The sequence below is a fragment of the Saccopteryx leptura genome, chromosome 3, assembly GCF_036850995.1.
Source record: "Saccopteryx leptura isolate mSacLep1 chromosome 3, mSacLep1_pri_phased_curated, whole genome shotgun sequence".
NCBI lineage: Eukaryota > Metazoa > Chordata > Mammalia > Chiroptera > Emballonuridae > Saccopteryx > Saccopteryx leptura.
Genome location: NC_089505.1, coordinates 128035709 through 128053065, shown reverse-complemented (window position 1 = coordinate 128053065; position 17357 = coordinate 128035709). Strand labels below are relative to the sequence as shown.

General features: G+C 44.6%; 2 protein-coding genes across 6 annotated transcripts in view; one reads left to right on the top strand and one right to left on the bottom strand.

Moving 5' to 3' along the window:
- TCEANC2 (transcription elongation factor A N-terminal and central domain containing 2) overlaps positions 1-12122 on the bottom strand; it is a 42245-nt gene extending 30123 nt beyond the window's left edge. The window contains exons 1-2 of one of the 2 annotated variants that reach the window (XM_066376360.1): positions 11835-12122; positions 11196-11339 (exon numbers count right to left, since the gene is read on the bottom strand). In XM_066376360.1, the coding sequence (XP_066232457.1) occupies positions 11196-11297 (102 nt within the window). In that variant the 5' untranslated portion in view covers positions 11298-11339; positions 11835-12122. The remainder of the gene's footprint in view (positions 1-11195; positions 11340-11834) is intronic. The other variant, XM_066376361.1, reaches the window with a different exon arrangement.
- Positions 12123-12235: 113 nt separating this feature from the next.
- The window catches only part of TMEM59 (transmembrane protein 59), a 29406-nt gene continuing 24284 nt past the window's right edge, over positions 12236-17357 (top strand). For 2 of the 4 annotated variants that reach the window (XM_066376356.1, XM_066376355.1), the window contains exons 1-2: positions 12236-12571; positions 16819-16851. In XM_066376356.1, coding sequence (XP_066232453.1) covers positions 12383-12571; positions 16819-16851 — 222 coding nt within the window. In that variant the 5' untranslated portion in view covers positions 12236-12382. The remainder of the gene's footprint in view (positions 12572-16818; positions 16852-17357) is intronic. The other 2 variants (XM_066376358.1, XM_066376357.1) reach the window with 1 other exon arrangement.

Here is a 17357-nt window from a genome sequence, read left to right as displayed (position 1 = left end):
CTCCTTTTCAGTCTCATCATCTGTTCCAGATACACCAAAGTATTTGAAGCAATCTATAGAGTCAACGCAATTTCTATCAAGATACCGATGGTGTATTTCACAGAACTAGAACAAATATTCTAAAAATTTAAATAGAACCTGAATAGCAACAGGATCTTGAGAAAGAACAAAGTAGAGGAATTGCACTACCTATATCAAACTATACTACATAGCATAGTAATCAAAACAGCATGGTACTGGCATAAGAACAGACATATAGATCAATGGAACAGAAGAGAAAGGCCAGAAATATATACATTCCTTATAGTAAAATAATTTTTGACAAAGGAGGCAAAAACATACAATGGGGTAAAGATAGTCTATTCAATAAATGATGTCGGGAATATTGGACAGATTCGTGCAAAAAAAAAGAAACCTGACCACCTTCTTACACCATACATAAGAATAAACTCAAAATAGATAAAAGATTTAAAGGTTAGACTTGACACCATAAAAATCCTAAAAGAAAATATAGGCAGTAAAACCTCAGACATTTCTTATAGCAATATTTTTTCTGATATATATCCTCAGGTAAGGGAAACAAAAGAAAAAATAAACAAATGAGACTACATCAAACTAAAAAGCTTTTGCACAACAAAGGAAACCATCCACAAAATGAAAAAACCTACTGAATGGGATAACATATATGGGAGAACATATCTGCTCATACATCTGATAAGAAATTAATATGCAAAATTTATAAAACACTTATAAAACTCATCACCCAAACCACAAACAATCCAGTTAAAAATTGGGCAAAGGACACTTCTCCAAAGAGAACATACAGAGGGCCAATAGGCATATGAAAGACGCTCAGAGAAATACAAATTCAAACCACAATGAGATATCACTTCACACCTGTCAGAATGACTATCACTAGTACAGTGTGTCCGTAAAGTCATGGTGCACTTTTGACCGGTCACAGGAAAGCAACAAAAGACCATAGAAATGTGAAATCTGCACCAAATAAAAGGAAAACTCTCCCAGTTTCTGTAGGATGATGTGGCAGCATGTGCACATGTGCAGATGATGACATAACACCATGTATACAGTGGAGCAGCCCATGGCCATGCCAGTCAAGATGTGGACGGTACAGAGGAAAGTTCAGTGTGTTCTGTGGCTCGCTAGATTTGAATCCGTGACCAAAGTGCAACGTGAATATTGGCGTGTTTATAACAAAGCACCACCACATAGGAATAACTATTCGGTGGGATAAGCAGTTGAAGGAAACCAGCAGTTTGGTGGAGAAACCCCGTTCTGGTAGGCCATCAGTCAGTGATGAGTCTGTAGAGGCTATACGGGATAGCTACCTAAGGAACCCTAAAAAATCTGTGCGTGAGCCCACATCGAACTGCACTGAATAGGTATGAAACTAGGAGCGTTTTCCTTTTATTTGGTGCAGATTTCACATTTCTCTCATCTTTTGTTGCTTTCCTTTGACTGGTCAAAAGTGCACCATGACTTTATGGATACACTGTATATCAACAAGCAACAAGTGCTGGCAAGGGTGGGGAGAAAAGGGAACCCTCCTGCATTGTGGTGGGAATGCAGACTGGTGCAGCCACTGTGTAAAGCAGTATGGAGTGAACTCAGAAAATTAAAAATGAAACTGCCTTATGACCCAGCAATTCCACTTTTGAAAATTTATTCAAAGAAACCTAAAACACTAATTTAAAAGAATATATACACCTCTATATTCATTGCAGTGTTATTTACAATAGCCAAGATTTGTGTCCATCACGAGATGAGTGGGGGAAAAAGCTGTGGTACAGGTACACAATGGAATACTACTTGGCTATAAAAAAGAAGGAAATCTTACCCTTTGCGAAAGCATGGACGGGCCTGGAAAGCATTATGTTAAATGAAATAAGCTAGTCAGAGAAAGACAGGTATCATATCATTTCACTCATATATGGAATCTAATGAACAGAATGAACTAACAAGCAAAATAGCAACAAAGAGCAGGCTGACAGCTGGGGAGAGGGGGGCTGGGAGGATGGCAGGATGGAGGGATTGAGTAACAAAGAAAAGAAAAGAGAAAACTTATGGACATGGACAACAGTGTGGTGACTGCTGGGGGGAGGGTGGTTGTTGCCCAAATGAGTCAGTGTTTCACTCTCTGTCTGGAATGTTCTTTCTTTGCCTATCTATTTTTTTAAGACTCTCTTCAAATATCACCTCCTCTGTGAAGCCATTCTTGCCTCTCTCCAATCATATTTGACCATACTTCTTTTTGGGTCCATTTGTAATCTTTACAGACTTCTATTACTGTGTCTCTGTTTTTTTTTTTACAGAGACAGAAAGAGAGTCAAAGAGAGAGATAGATAGGGACAGACAGGAACGGAGAGAGATGAGAAGCATCAATCATCAGTTTTTCATTGTGACACCTTAGTTGTTCATTGATTGCTTTCTCATATGTGCCTTGACCGTGGGGCTATAGCAGACCGAGTAACCCCTTGCTCGAGCCAGCGACCTTGGGTCCAAGCTGGTGAGCTTTGCTCAAACCAGATGATCCGACGCTCAAGCTGGCGACCACGGGGTCTCGAACCTGGGTCCTCCGCATCCCAGTCCAACACTCTATCCACACCACCACCACTTGGTCAGGCACTATGTCTCTGCTTTTTGCATATACTTGTCTATTAGTCTATCTTCCCCACTGAACTGTGAACAACTTGAGGGCTGGAACAATTCATGTGTCTTTCTATACCCAGTGCAAAATTGGTGTGATTGAACAAAGTCATTTCTACCCTCAGGGACTAAGTATAGTATAGTTTTCAGATCTAAAATTTTAGGGCGGAAATAGAAAAATATAGAAACCAGTTTCAGAGCAGAAGAATTCCATATACATCAAAGAATGTTTCCTTATTTTCACCCAGATGTGGCCCCAAAACAGATATTTCAAGTTTATATCAGAATTTGGGAGAGGAAAAAGAGAGTGAACATGAAATATCACTGAGGTAGCTACACTGAGTAGTGGAATGGTTACTGCCAGAAAGGAAAGGTGGTGCTCTCCAATATACCATCTAGTCTTACATTTTTTGGATGGCTGAAGTATCAAGTTTGACAAAATCAATTAGGGACAACGATTCGCTCATAAACAATAACATGGGCACCATTCCATGGAGCTAGTCAATCATACAAAGGGAGGAAAGGTTTATAGAGCATTCTTAAGTGCTGAACCTAAAAGAATTAGCATATTCTAGAATTCTTTTAACTTAAAGAAATCTCGTATGGCAACCAACAGAAGAAATCACTTTCCCTTAAGGGAGTAAGAAGAGTTTAACCAAATTAACCTTTACCATTCAAATGTACACTACATGAGCTCTATTGAGTATCACTTTCATTGAATGTGATAAGGCTATGGCAAAATTACTTGTACTACACTGATAACAGAAATACAATGGTCCCAATATTCTTACGATTTTTGTTCTTCCTCTACATGGCATTCAGAAACCTCCACTTTAACAGTTCACCACATTGTGGGCAAACTGTAAAATCAGATTGTCTAGTTCAAATCCCAACTCTGCCACTTATAGCTGCATGACCTTGAGCAAATTATTTAATCTCTTTGTGCCTTATTATTCACCTGTAAAATATAAATGATGAAAGCATCCATTTTGCCTGGCCATCCACTGTGGTGGCACAATGGATAGAGCATTGACCTGGAATGCTGAAGTTGCCCAATCAAAACCCTGGGCTTGCCCCGTCAAGGTACAAATGACAAGCAGCCAATGAACTAAATGAAGTGAAGCTGAAACATCTCGCTCCACACCCCCCACTCTGTAAAATCAATACATAAAATCTTTTTTTAAAAAGTATCCATTTCACAGAGGAGTTATTAGAATTTAAAGGGTTAATATATGGAAAGCATTTAGTACAATGCCTGGCCCACAGAAATGGGCTCAATAGATGTTAGTAGTAACCATTACTATTATCATCATCATCTTTCTCAGTTCCACTTTTACTACACTAGCCTCTCCTTTTCTGTACATGAAAAAAGGAAACTATCAGTTTTTATCACATTCCAGGCACAATGCTTAGCCCTTTCAACATGCATTTATTTATTTAGTCCTCATAACATTGCAGGTTAGATATTGTTATTTCTGATATTACAGATGAGGAAATCGAGGCTTGAACATTCAGCAAATTCTTGGCATTAAAATGTGATGCTGGTGCGTGGGCATAAGTCATTTGGCAGACAGACCTATCTAACTCAATTTTAATTTGTCATTGTGTACACATGAAAGTAAGCACGTAAGTGTGCATAAGGAAAAGAGAACAGCAAGTACCACTATTGAACAGCTATCTGTCACTACTCTCTACCTAGCCAAATCTTTCCTTCCCTTTGGGGTGCGATAACCACTAAAACAAGATGCTGAGCTCTCTCCTCTTTTGACTTTTACTGTCCAAAAAAACACTTTTATAATAAATCACATATGATTTTATCATTACTTAGTAATTTCTTATGCTATGATTCTCTAATAGGAAGTCCCATGAGGGCTCATACTTTGACTTAAAGTTCTCTTATGTTCCCTACAGTACCTACCATAGTGTTGGATCTAAAGTTATTTCACAATAATATTTATAGAATAGTTTAATGTCCGGACCAGTTTAATGTAAGGGCATCTCTAAATAAAGATGATTCTCCTATTTATTTAATAAATTTTAACCTACAATGTAATAGGCACTGTGTTAGGTCTTAGAGAAGAATTAGAACATATTAAGACACTTTGGCCCCAGTCCTCAGGAGTTCATAGTAGACTAGGGAAAACTACCAGTTATCAGATAATTATAATAAAGCGAGGTAAGTGCTACAACAGATATTTGAGCCAAGTGCTAAGAGTATTAAAGAGGGATTAACTCCCCTAAATGACCTAGAAAGCATCTCAACATTCACTTATTTACCAACTATTTATTGACTACTCACTATGTGCCAAGCACTATGACAGGTCCAAAAATACAGCAGTAAATAAAATACCCAAGGTCCCTGTACCCATGTAATTTATAATCTAGGATTCACATAAAAAGTTACATTTGAGTGGGATGACAAATGGGTAGAAATTTACTCTGTAAAAACAAAGAGAAAGGCTTTCTAGGAAAAGGAAAAAGCATTATTCAAAGCCCTGGAGACATGAAAGAGACTAGCTTATCTGAGAACAGCAAGAAATGGAGTGTGGTTAGAGAGTAGTCCTGTGAACAGGGTGCTACAAGGAATAAGATGACAAGGCTCACTGGTCAGATCAGAAAGGGTAACATATGCCATGCCAAGGCTTTTGCAGTTTTAGTTCATTTGGTAATTCAGAAAAATGTATTGCAAATTTCTATATGCAAAGCCTGTGCCAGACACAGGGGACACAAAATCAGAAAGACATACTCTTTCAAGAAGCTTAGAGTATAGCAGGGCACAGGTATGTAAAGAAACACACAGAATTAAGCACAAGCAAGTGCAATGATAGGGGCATGTTTAAGATACAGGGATGGCTAGGGGATGTAAAACTGAATAAAATAAACCTCATTTAAAATGGAATTGGGGCCCTGGCCGGTTGGCTCAGCGGTAGAGCGTCGGCCTGGCGTGCGGGGGACCAGGGTTCGATTCCCGGCCAGGGCACATAGGAGAAGTGCCCATTTGATTCTCCACCCCCCCCTCCTTCCTCTCTGTCTCTCTCTTCCCCTCCCGCAGCTGAGGCTCCATTGGAGCAAAGATGGCCCGGGCGCTGGGGATGGCTCCTTGGCCTCTGCCCCAGGCGCTAGAGTGGCTCTGGTCGCAGCAGAGCGACGCCCCGGAGGGGCAGAGCATCGCCCCCTGGTGGGCAGAGCATCGCCCCGGGTGGGCGTGCCCGGTGGATCCCGGTCGGGCGCGCATGCGGGAGTCTGTCTGACTGTCTCTCCCCGTTTCCAGCTTCAGAAAAAAAAAAAAAAAATGGAGTTGGGCAGCCAGGAGAAGTTGTCATGCACTACCACTAGATATCAACTGCAGACCCCAACAGGAAGAGACCACATCTTGCACTCCCAACAAAAAATGTCCCTGTTTTACTACCAAAGAAATAGAAAGATTTGCTACCTGTCCAGAAACAAGCCTAGCCAATGAGAACCCTCAAAATTCAGCCAATTAGAAGTAATCAACATTCAGAACGCTCTTCTTCCAATAGACTTATCTTCAAGGCAATCCCTTCCCAACATTTTTTTTTTTATGACAGAGACAGAGAGAGGGACAGACAGACAGGAAGGGAGAAAGACGAGAAGCAACACTTCTTTGCTACAACTCCCCAGCTATTCATCTATTCATTGATTGCTCTCTCATATGTGTCCTGATTGGGGGGGGGGCTACAACAGACCGAGTGACCCCTTGCTCGAGCCAGCAACCTTCGGCTCAAGCTGGTGAGCCTTGCTCAAACCAGGTGAGCCCATGTTCAAGTTGGCGGCCTCAGGGTCTTGAACCTGGGTCCTCCACATCCCAGTCCAACGCTCTATCCACTGCACCACCGCCTGGTCAGGCCCCCTTTTTTTTTTTTCTATAAAGTTTCCTCTCCTTTGTTTACGAACTTGACTAGTTTTTGCTATAGTGTGTTTGTGTTGAATTTCAATTCTCTGCCATTCCCAAATAAATTCATTTTCACTGGTAAAAAACTAGCTGTTTTATGTTTAAGTCAACAAGAAGGGAGTGATTAGATTGGCTCTGTATCTGGTGGACAGAAAGGACAGAATGAACTACTCTACTATGAACTATGTCATGGGGAACAAATAAGATTTCATAAAGTAAATGATAATAGCAAACACTTGCATAGTACTTAGAATGTGCCAGGCTCTGTTTCAAGTTCTTTATATACAGGCAGGGGCTAAAGTAGGTTTACAGTTATGAGTATGTGAAAGAGTTTATTCTTTTTTTTTTAAGAGTTTATTCTTGTATTATTATTTATTGTATTATTTTCCATATAAACAACTATATACCTACTTTTGCCCCACCTGATATATTGAGTCACTCAAACTTCATAACTACCTTATAAAATAGATATCATTTAATCTCATTTTATAGATGAAAGACAGTTTAAATAACTTGTCCAACATCACACCAGTAGCAATGGCAGAGCTGGGATTTTAACACAGGCAGTTTAAAATAGGATCTAGAACAGGGGTCTCCAAACTTTTTACACAGGGGGCCAGTTCACTGTCCCTCAGACCACTGGAGGGCCAGACTATAAAAAAAACTATGAACAAATCCTTATGCACACTGCACATATCTTATTTTAAAGTAAAAAAACAAAACGGGAACAAATATAATATTTACAATAAAGAAAAGTAAATTTAAGTCAACAAACTGACCAGTATTTCAATGGGAACTATGGGCCTGCTTTTGGCTAATGAGATGGTCAATGTGCTCCTCTCACTGACCACCAATGAAAGAGGTGCCCCTTCCAGAAGTGCAGTGGGGGCCGGATAAATGGCCTCAGGGGGCCGCATGTGGCCCGTGGGCTGTAGTTTGGGGACCCCTGATCTAGAATATGTGTTTTTAATTACTATATTATATCATCTCCAAGACAAGGGAGTAAAGCCATTCTAGGCCAACAGGAAAGCATATGCAAAGTTACAGAGGTACGAATGAGCACATCTTTGGTAAATTGTGAGCGGTTGACACTGGGTGAAATGTACATTAAGAGCCAGCAGAGGATGAGGCAGGCAGGTGCCAGGTCATGGAAGGCCTTGGGTGTCATGTAAAAAAATGTCTATCGGCCCTGGCCAGTTGGTTCAGTGGCAGAGCGTCGGCCTGGTGTGCAGAAGTCCTGGGTTCGATTCCCAGCCAGGGCACACAGGAGAAGCGCCCATCTGCTTCTCCACCCCTCCCCCTCTCCTTCCTCTCTGTCTCTCTCTTCCCCTCCCGCAGTCGAGGCTCCACTGGAGCAAAGATGGCCCGGGCGCTGGGGATGGCTCCTCGGCCTCTGCTCCAGGCGCTAGTGGCTCTGGTCGCAACAGAGCGACGCCCCGGAGGGGCAGAGCATCGCCCCCTGGTGGGCATGCCAGGTGGATCCTGGTCGGGCGCATGCAGGAGTCTGTCTGACTGTCTCTCCCCGTTTCCGGCTTCAGAAAAATACAGAAAAAAAAAAAAAATGTCTTTATCAATAAGTACTGAGAAACCACTGAAGGATTAGGCAGGGGAATGACTTGAGAATTTTTTAATTTTTTTAAAACTTAACTTCTCTAGCCTGACCAGGCAGTGGTGCAGTGGATAGAGTGTCGGACTGGGACGCAGAGGACCGAGGTTTGAAACCCCAAGGTTGCTGGCTTGAGCACAGGCTCACTGGCTTGAGCGTGGGGTCATTGGCTGGAGTGTGGGATCACAGACATGACCCCATGGTCGCTGGCTTGAGCCCAAGGTCGCTGGCTTGAGCAAGGGGTCACTCACTTTGCTGTAGCCTCCTGGTCAAGGCACATATGAGAAAGCAATCAATGAACAACTAAGGAGCTGCAATGAAGAATTGATGCTTCTCATCTCTCTCCCTGTGCTTGTCTGTCCCTGTCTCCCTCTCCCTCTGTCTCAAAAAAAAAACAAAACAGGCCATGGCCAGTTGGCTCAGCGGTAGAGTGTCGGCCTGGCGTGCGGGGGACCCGAGTTCGATTCCCAGCCAGGGCACATGGGAGAAGCGCCCATTTGCTTCTCCACCCCCCCCCCTCCTTCCTCTCTGTCTCTCTCTTCCCCTCCCACAGCCAGGGGGCTCCATTGGAGCAGGGATGGCCCGGGCGCTGGGGATGGCTCCTTGGCCTCTGCCCCAGGCGCTGGGGTGGCTCTGGTCGCCCCAGAGCAACGCCCCGAAGGGGCAAAGCATCGCCCCCTGGTGGGCAGAGCCTCGCCCCTGGTGGGCGTGCCGAGTGGGTCCCGGTCGGGCGCATGAGGGAGTCTGTCTGACTGTCTCTCCCTGTTTCTAGCTTCAGAAAAATACAAAAAAAACCCCAAAAACTAATGATTGATGCTTCTCATCTCTCCGTTCCTGTCTGTCTGTCCCCGTCTAGCCCTCTCTCTGACTCTCTCTCAGTCTCTGTTAAAAAAAAGGATTCCTAAAGAATTTAAGTGTTTGTATGTTAGTGTACCTGTAGTTTAATCATTACTCTCCTCTTTTCTTCCAGTCTGATATCACAATCCTGTTCATCACCATCCCTCATTGAGAATCACTGCTGTAGATAATGATTCATGAATACTCTAAAAAAACAGAGATGTGAAAAACTTGAATGTGTTCCATGAAGTCACAGAACTGCAAGACGAGCTATAGAAATGATCCCTAAAAGTCTAGTCTTCACAGAACTGCAAGGCAAGGAGAGACTTTGAAGGTCATCAAGAGTTCAGTAGGTCTCAACCAAGGGCTCTCTGGAAATATGTGAGGACAATTTTTGGTTATCACAATGGGAGGTGCTATTGGCATTTTTTTTTTTTTTTGTATTTTTCTGAAGTTGGAAACGGGGGAGGCAGTCAGACAGACTCCCGCATGCGCCGAGCCGGGATCCACCCGGCACGCCCACCAGGGGGCGATGCTCTGTCCATCTGCGGTGTCGCTCGGTTGCAACCAGAGCCATTCTAGCGCCTGAGGCAGAGGCCACAGAGCCATCCTCAGCGCCCGGGCCATCTTTGCTCCAATGGAGCCTTGGCTGCAGGAGGGGAAGAAAGAGACAGAGGGGAAGGAGAGGGGGAAGTGCGGAAAAGCAGATGGGCGCTTCTCCTGTGTGCCCTGGCCGGGAATTGAACCCGGGACTCCCACACGCCAGGCCGACGCTCTACCACTGAGCCAACCGGCCAGGACCGCTATTGGCATTTAAGTGTCTGAGGGCCAGCAATGTTAAACTTCCTACAACTCACAAGACAGTCCCAAATAATGGAGAATTATCTTACCACAAATGACAACAGCACTCCTTTAAAGAAATAGTGATATGGTTCAACCCTACATTTTAAGGACAAGGATAAACTGAGATCCCAGAGAAGGAAATGCCTTGCTAAAGATCACCCACCTGCACAATGAGGACTAGAATACAGGGCTTCTGTTTATACCCCATCACTGTTTTCTAATCTTGATCTGGTAAGTCTCTGTCCTATCTAGGAAAGTCCATCTGAATATATAACTCAAGTACACAGAATGCCATCTTGCTGTCGTTCTTTGCACATTTTCTCTAGCCCCAGATTGCACTCTCACCCTCAGAAGTCTAGGTTGGAGGTCCAAGTAGGCAGTTATCAACATGGGACGTCTTATGATGAATAAGGTCACCCTGGCCAAATACAGAAAATGTGGCAAAGTTCTTGGGAGCACAAACCTTGCAGTCTAGTAGAGGAAGAGGAACCAATAAAGAAAACAGAAGTCAGATATGTAGGAGGAGAGGTTCAAGAAGACAAAGGGAACTAATGACAAGCAGTTTTTTTTTTTATTTCAGTGAACTAATAATTACCATTAATTGGGTATCTTTGTTGATTGAGTGACTCATTGTTGGTTGTCTATTCTGTATCTATTCCTTGACTTTCTTGTTGCAGAGTCCTTTTTTTTTTTAGCCAGTGACACAGATAGGGACAGACAGGAAAGGAGAAAGATGAGAAGCATCAATTCTTCGTTGCAGCACCTTTGTTGTTCATTGATTGCTTTCTCATATGTGCCTTGACCAGGAGCCAGGGACCCCTTGCTCAAGCCAGAGACCTTGGGCTTCAAGCCAGCGACCTTTGGGCTCAAGCCAGCAACCAAGGGGTCATGACTATGATTCCACACTCAAGTCAGCGACCCCTTCAAATCTGTGACCTCTGTCTCAGATGGACGGTCTATCCACTGTGCCACCACCTGGTCAAGTGCAAAGTCCATTAAAACAGTCTCTTTCCCAGTCTCAGTTATGGAGGTCATGTGATGCAGTTCTGGCCAATAAGATAAGAGAGTATAACCTAGCCTTACTGAGTTTGTACAGGGTACATGGAATCATACTTGGTACTTTAACATTCCTAACAGACAGAATTTTGCAAGAGGAATAACATAGGAGGCTGGTCCTTCAAGCTAGCAGAACATACCATGAAGCCAAAGCAATTAGAAAAGTGCAAAAGAAGTATGGGAATTAATAAATAGCAGTACAATAATTCATAGGTCTTTCTGCCTTGCTATCACAGTCCACTGCATTTTCTCTAGTCCCAGGTCCCCTCTCACCTTCAGAGATTCAATTGTGGCTTGCTTGTAAATCTTTCTTCCAGCATCTTTCTTCTGAGGACTATTCTGGAGTCTAGGCGTTCGAATGACGAATTTATCCATTTTGAGGGGACTCCAACTCCCTTCACATGCTGGAAGTGTGTTCTGCTCAAGAAAGAGGGCAGATTCTAAAACATCATCAAAACTGCTGGGATATGCGTTCCCTAAAGTGACACATCTGGAAGCATTCTTGAATTATGAGGACTACTGAATGGAATTTACTGAAACTTGTACAATGATGGGTGTACTTCCTGAGTCAAGCAGTGCCTACTTTACTGGAGATTCCAATATTGTGCCAGGTGTTGAACCCAGTGACAAGTCTCTTCCAACTTAGGTTGGGTTGTGGCAGGGTTAAAATTCCACTGGGTTCAGTGAAGCTCTAACAACTACCCCAGCATAGTCGGAATCCCAAGGGTTCCCTTAGTAACCAGTCATCAACAACCATTTCCAAATCTCCATGAAATGCTTGGTGGTCAGAAGACCCTATCCACGACTTCAGTGTTCTGGATCCCCGAGCAAAAATACACACCATCTTCCTCTGCCCTCAGCATTCCTGAGCCCAGGAAGGGGACCCTAGCAACGGTCTGACGTGAAACCCACCAGGAAAAGCAGCCCTGGCAGCAGCTAGGCCCCTCCAAAGAACACCTTCTGAGGCCCCCAAACCTGATGGAACTAAACGGAAGCTTCTTTCCAGGACGGTAGTTTCTCGGCAGAGGAGCCGTCCGCCCTCCGAGCGACTCAGGGACACAGCAAACCACACTCCCCAGAATGCCCTGCGAAGGGAGCGGGTGAGGTCGCGCGCCGGGCGGCTGTAGTTCGCCCAGACCGATTTTTCCGACGGCACCGTGCGCCTCCCGCCGTACGGAACTACGTGCCCCAGCGTGCACCTCCAAGGGAAGGAAAGAATCAGGGGGTGCGGGTTCGCTCTCGGTTCGCGATGGTTGGCTCCATCTCTTCTCTCCAATCTGGTAGTTCGTAGACCCAGGGCTGGGCGGAGGCGGCAATTTCGCGCGGGCCTGGGCGGGGAGGAGACCGCAGAGGCGGAAGCGGTGGCCCGTGGGGCGGGGAAGGGGCTGGCCCCGGAAGGAGGAGGAAACCCTGAAAAGAAAACAGCAACAAGCTGAGCTGCTGTGACAGAGAGAAACAAAATGGCGGCGCTGAAAGGGAGCCTCTGGGTCAGGGTCCCACTGGGGCTCCCGCCGCTGCTGCTGCTGACCATGGCCCTGGCCGGGGGCTCGGGAACTGCTTCGGCCGAAGCGTTTGACTCGGTCTTGGGCGATACGGCATCTTGCCACCGGGCCTGTCAGTTGACCTACCCCTTGCACACCTACCCCAAGGTAGGGCCCCTCCGAACCGGGCTACAACCCTTCCCTGACCGCCCATTTCTCCGCTCTCCCGCAGCTCTTGTCGGCTTTGGGAACCTGGCCGTTGAGTCCACCTTTCAACCGCTGTCTCCTATTTGTGTAACTCCTGTTTTCCTCCCTAATCCTACCCGCACCCTGCTGCTGCCGCCGTAATGACCGGAAGTTGGTGCTGCACCCACCCTGTAATGGGCTAGAGGACAGACAGATGAGAAATACTCGGTCTCTTTTACCCTGGGAACCCGCGGGGCAGCTGCGGAGACTAGCACTCTGAGCGGGAGGAGGATACTGATCATTCATGCAGGTCCTCACCTTCAAGGTGCGTAAGGAACGGCGGGGGGGACAGGAGGAGATAGATACACAAGCTCTCGAAAGGTTAGTTCATAAATCCTGTTGACTGAGCACCTCTCAGACGCCTAGACAGTTCCCCTGTGGTAGGAAATGTAGTGTACTAAGTCAGCCCGACGAGTTGTGAGACGCACAGGAAAGCTTTTCAGCCTGTATTCCAGGGACTGGGATGGTTTAGAAAAAGAAGCAGTTAGAGAACCCTGCGTGGAGAGAATTTACCATTCAGTGCAGAAGAGAGGGGATTCGAGGAGTAAGGAAATGAGACCGCCCCTCAGGGAAAGGGGATCACAGCCGACGGAAAGGTGTGACCGTACTTCCACTTCCTGCCCCTTCCCCCGCAGGTGCCGCTTTTCCTTTCATTCCATTCTACTTCCCAAGTTGTTTTTTCAGCTTCTTGAGAACTCTGTTTACTCAACATTCTAGATTGCCTGGTGACTCCCCCCACCCTTCCCTGTGTATATTTTGGGTATATGCCTTCCTCACCCCACTGCCTTTATTTATCAGAGTTTTTGCTGATGTTCTCCTTTTTCTCCTTGTTTTCTCCTCTGTGCTGTATGCTTAACCGTGTGTCTAGTGCTTTTTGCTCCTACAAAGTGACCACAAGGACTGGTCTAGTGAAGTTAGGTTGTTCCTTATTGGCAAGTGTTTTCAAGTCTTTGAAAAGTTCTGGCCCTGGCCTGTTGGCTCAGTGGTAGAGCATCGGCCTGGCGTGCGGGAGTCCCGGGTTCGATTCCCGGCCAGGGCACATAGGAGAAGCACCCATCTTCTTCTCCACCCCTCCTCCTCTCCTTCTTCTCTGTCTCTCTCTTCCCCTCCTGCAGCCAAGGCTCCATTGGAGCAAAAGATGGCCCGGGCGCTGAGCATGGCTCTATGGCCTCTGCCTCAGGCGCTAGAATGGCTCTGGTTGCAGCAGAGCGACGCCCCAGATGGGCAGAGCATCGCCCCCTGGTGGGCATGCCGGGTGGATCCCGGTCGGGCACATGCGGGAGTCTGTCTGACTGCCTCCCCGTTTCCAGCTTCAGAAAAATACACACACAAAAAAAAGTTCTGAATGCTTTCACTTCCCATATATGTCTGTTTACATTTTACATTGCATTGAGGATTATTCCTTTCAAGACAAAGTGTGGGAGAGGGGTATTCTAAAATTTTCAGTCAGAGACTAATACAGCAGAAGAGAGAAATGAGAAATTCTGACTTCTACACTTAAATCAATGTATACTGTCCCTAAAAACATTTGCATGGGTTCAAATACAAGAAACATACCGTAAGTTTATATTAATAATGAAGCTAACTAGATCCAGCCTGGTCTTTTTTTTTTTTAATGTAAAGTGTGGGCTCTGGAACCATACAAACCCAGCTTCCATCCCCAGTCCACTTTTACTATCTGTGTGTCCTTGCTGATGACTTCTCCTCACTTCATTTTGTCAGCTGTAGAAAAACACCTTCATACCCTGCAGAACTAGTGCGGGGATTAATGATAATATATGTGGCATACTTAGCACAGTGCCTAACATATGTCAGTAATTGTTTCTTGCCTGACAAAGGTGGTGGCACAGTGGATAGAGTATCAGTCTGGGATGCTGAGGATCCAGGTTCAAAACCTCGAGGTCACCTGCTTAAGCCCCGGCTCATCTAGCTTGAGCATGAGCTCACCAGCCTGAGCTTGGGTCACTAGTTTGAGCATGGGATCATAGACATGACCCCCCATGGTCGCTGGTTTGAAGCTCAAGGTCGCTGGCTTGAACAAGGGGTCACTGGCTCAGCTGGAGCCCCCCAGTCAAGGCACATATGAAAAAGCAACCAATGAACAACTATGAGTTGATGTTGCACATCTCTCTCCCTTCCTGTCTGTCTGTCCCTCTCTCTGTCTCTCTTAAAAAAAAATGTTTCTTTCATTATATTATGAAGCCTGTTTGGTATGTATATTAGTAGTGCTGAATAATGAGAGAATAGTTAGCTTGACTTAGTTCAGGATATGAAAATGCAAATAAAATCTTTAAATAGAATCATTGAGCCCTGGTTGGGTAGCTCAGTTGGTTAGAGTGTTGTCAAGATTGAGAGTTCAGTCCGGTCAGAACACATACAAGAGTAAACCAATGAATGCATGAAAAGTGGAACAACAAGTCAATGTTTTTCTCTCTCTTTTTCTTTCTCTAAAAACCATTTTAAAATAAATAATATAGCCTGACCAGGCAGTGGCGCAGTGGATAGAGCGTCGGACTGGGATGCAGAGGACCCAGGTTCGAGACCCTGAGGTCACCAGCTTGAGCGCAGGCTCATCTGGCTTGAGCAGAAATCTCACCAGCTTGACCCAAGGTCGCTGGCTCGAGCAAGGGGTTACTTGGTCTGCTGAAGGCCCACGGTCAAGGCACATAAGAGAAAGCAATCAATGAACAACTAAGGTCTCACAACGAAAAACTGATGATTGATGCTTCTCATCTCTCTCCGTTCCTGTCTGTCCCTGTCTATCCCTCTCTCTGACTCTCTCTCTCTCTGTCCCTGTAAAAAATAAATAAGTAAATAAATAATATAAATAATATTATTGAGATTCCTTACAACTATTTAACTGGTATTCGGTTTGGTGGAGAATACCATTTCCTTGTTCTCTAAATCAGAGGATATATATTTTATAAAAGCTTGCCAGTCATTTGTGATAAATGGGATGTGAATTATTTACTTAGAGTAATAATGTTATCTAGAACATGAGACACATACTTGGAATAAGGATATGATTTTTCATAACCATCTATTGAGTGTCTACTCTGTGCCAAGTGTTGTATCAGATGTTAAGTGATAGTACAGTGCCTGGCACATTATGGATGCTCATTAAATATGTTATTAATGTTATGTCTATTTATTAGCTAGTATAGCACAATATTAATTATATTGTGAGTATAAAATGTGTAATCCTCATATTCAAGATTGATAGAAGGGTATTGTCCCTGTTTTTCAACTGAGGAAACTGAAGCTGAGAGAGATCCAAAGTTGTATAGAATAAGTGGTGAGGTTGAGCTTCAAACCTAGACTCTTTTCACCATGCCATACATATTCTTTTCTGAAAATGGTACTGGAGGGCTTATTGGGTTGGTTTAACAGAAGAAAACATATCTGAAAATGAAATGACATTCAGTAAAGCTCATACTAATGAGTTTATACATCCTTTGTGCAATAGAAGGAAATATGTGGTGCTCCAAAGACATGAGAATTCTTTCACTGTTGTACAAAGTCTGCAAAAGCTATTCAGGTATGAAATTTATTTTAATTGCTAAAATTCTTTCAATTTCACCAAACAATGAATGCAGCTAGAACTGAGGTCCAAAAATGTGCTCTCTTCAAAGCTGTATAATAAAGCTTGCTTCTTGTATTTATTTTTTTTAAATTAAGTGATAGAAGGGGAGGCAGAGAGACAGACTCCCTCATATGCCCCAAACTGGATCCACCTGGCAAGCCCCCTACTGGGCCATGCTGCCCATTTAGGGTATTGCTCAGCAACCAAACCACTTTTAGTGCCTGAGGCAGAGGCCAGGGAGCCATCCTCAGCTGATGATGCACTAGAACCAATAAAACCAATCTAGTCATGGCTGTTGGAGGTGAAAAGGGGGAGGGGAGAGGAGGAGGGTGGAAAAGCAGATGGTCTCTTCTCCTGTGTGCCCTGACCAAAAATCCAACCTAGGACATCCACATGCTGGGCCAATGCTCTACCACTGAGCCAATCAGCCAGGGCCAAAACTTGCTTGATATTAGACTGTAGCCATTTCTTGCTGATGGATTGCTACTGCTACATAAATTTTGTTAATTCTCTCCTGGAAAGAAATGCATAGCTTTGTATTCTGTTGGTTGCTAACTGGTGTATGCACATGCTGTTTTCTTATTAGGTGCCTGCCAGTTTGTACACAGTGGATCACACAGTAAGTTGAAGAGGTTCCTCTACATGTATTGTTTTGTTTCAAATACTTTATGTGTTAATTGAAGGAAAGCCTGTTGACAACATTGTTATTAGCCTGACTGGTAGTGGTGCAGTGGGTAGGGCGTTGACCTGGGTCCCAGGTTTGAAACCCTAAAGTCGCCAACTTGGGTGTGGGCTCACCAACATGATCCCATGGTCACTGGCTTGAGCCCAGAGGCTGCTGGCTTGAGAAGAGATCACTGGCTTGGCCTGAGCCCTCTGATCAATGAATGTATGAGAAGCAATCAATGAACAACTAAAGGGACATAACTCTGAGTCGATGCTTTTCATCTCTCTCCCTTTCACTCTCTCTCTCTCTCTCTCTCTCTCTCACTCACTCGAAAAAAGACAGCCCTGGCCGGATAGCTGAGTTGGTTAGAGCATCATCCCAAAGCGCAGAGGTTACTGGTTCAATCCCTAGTCTGAGCATACACAGTAACAGATCAGTGTTCCTGTCTCTCTCTCACT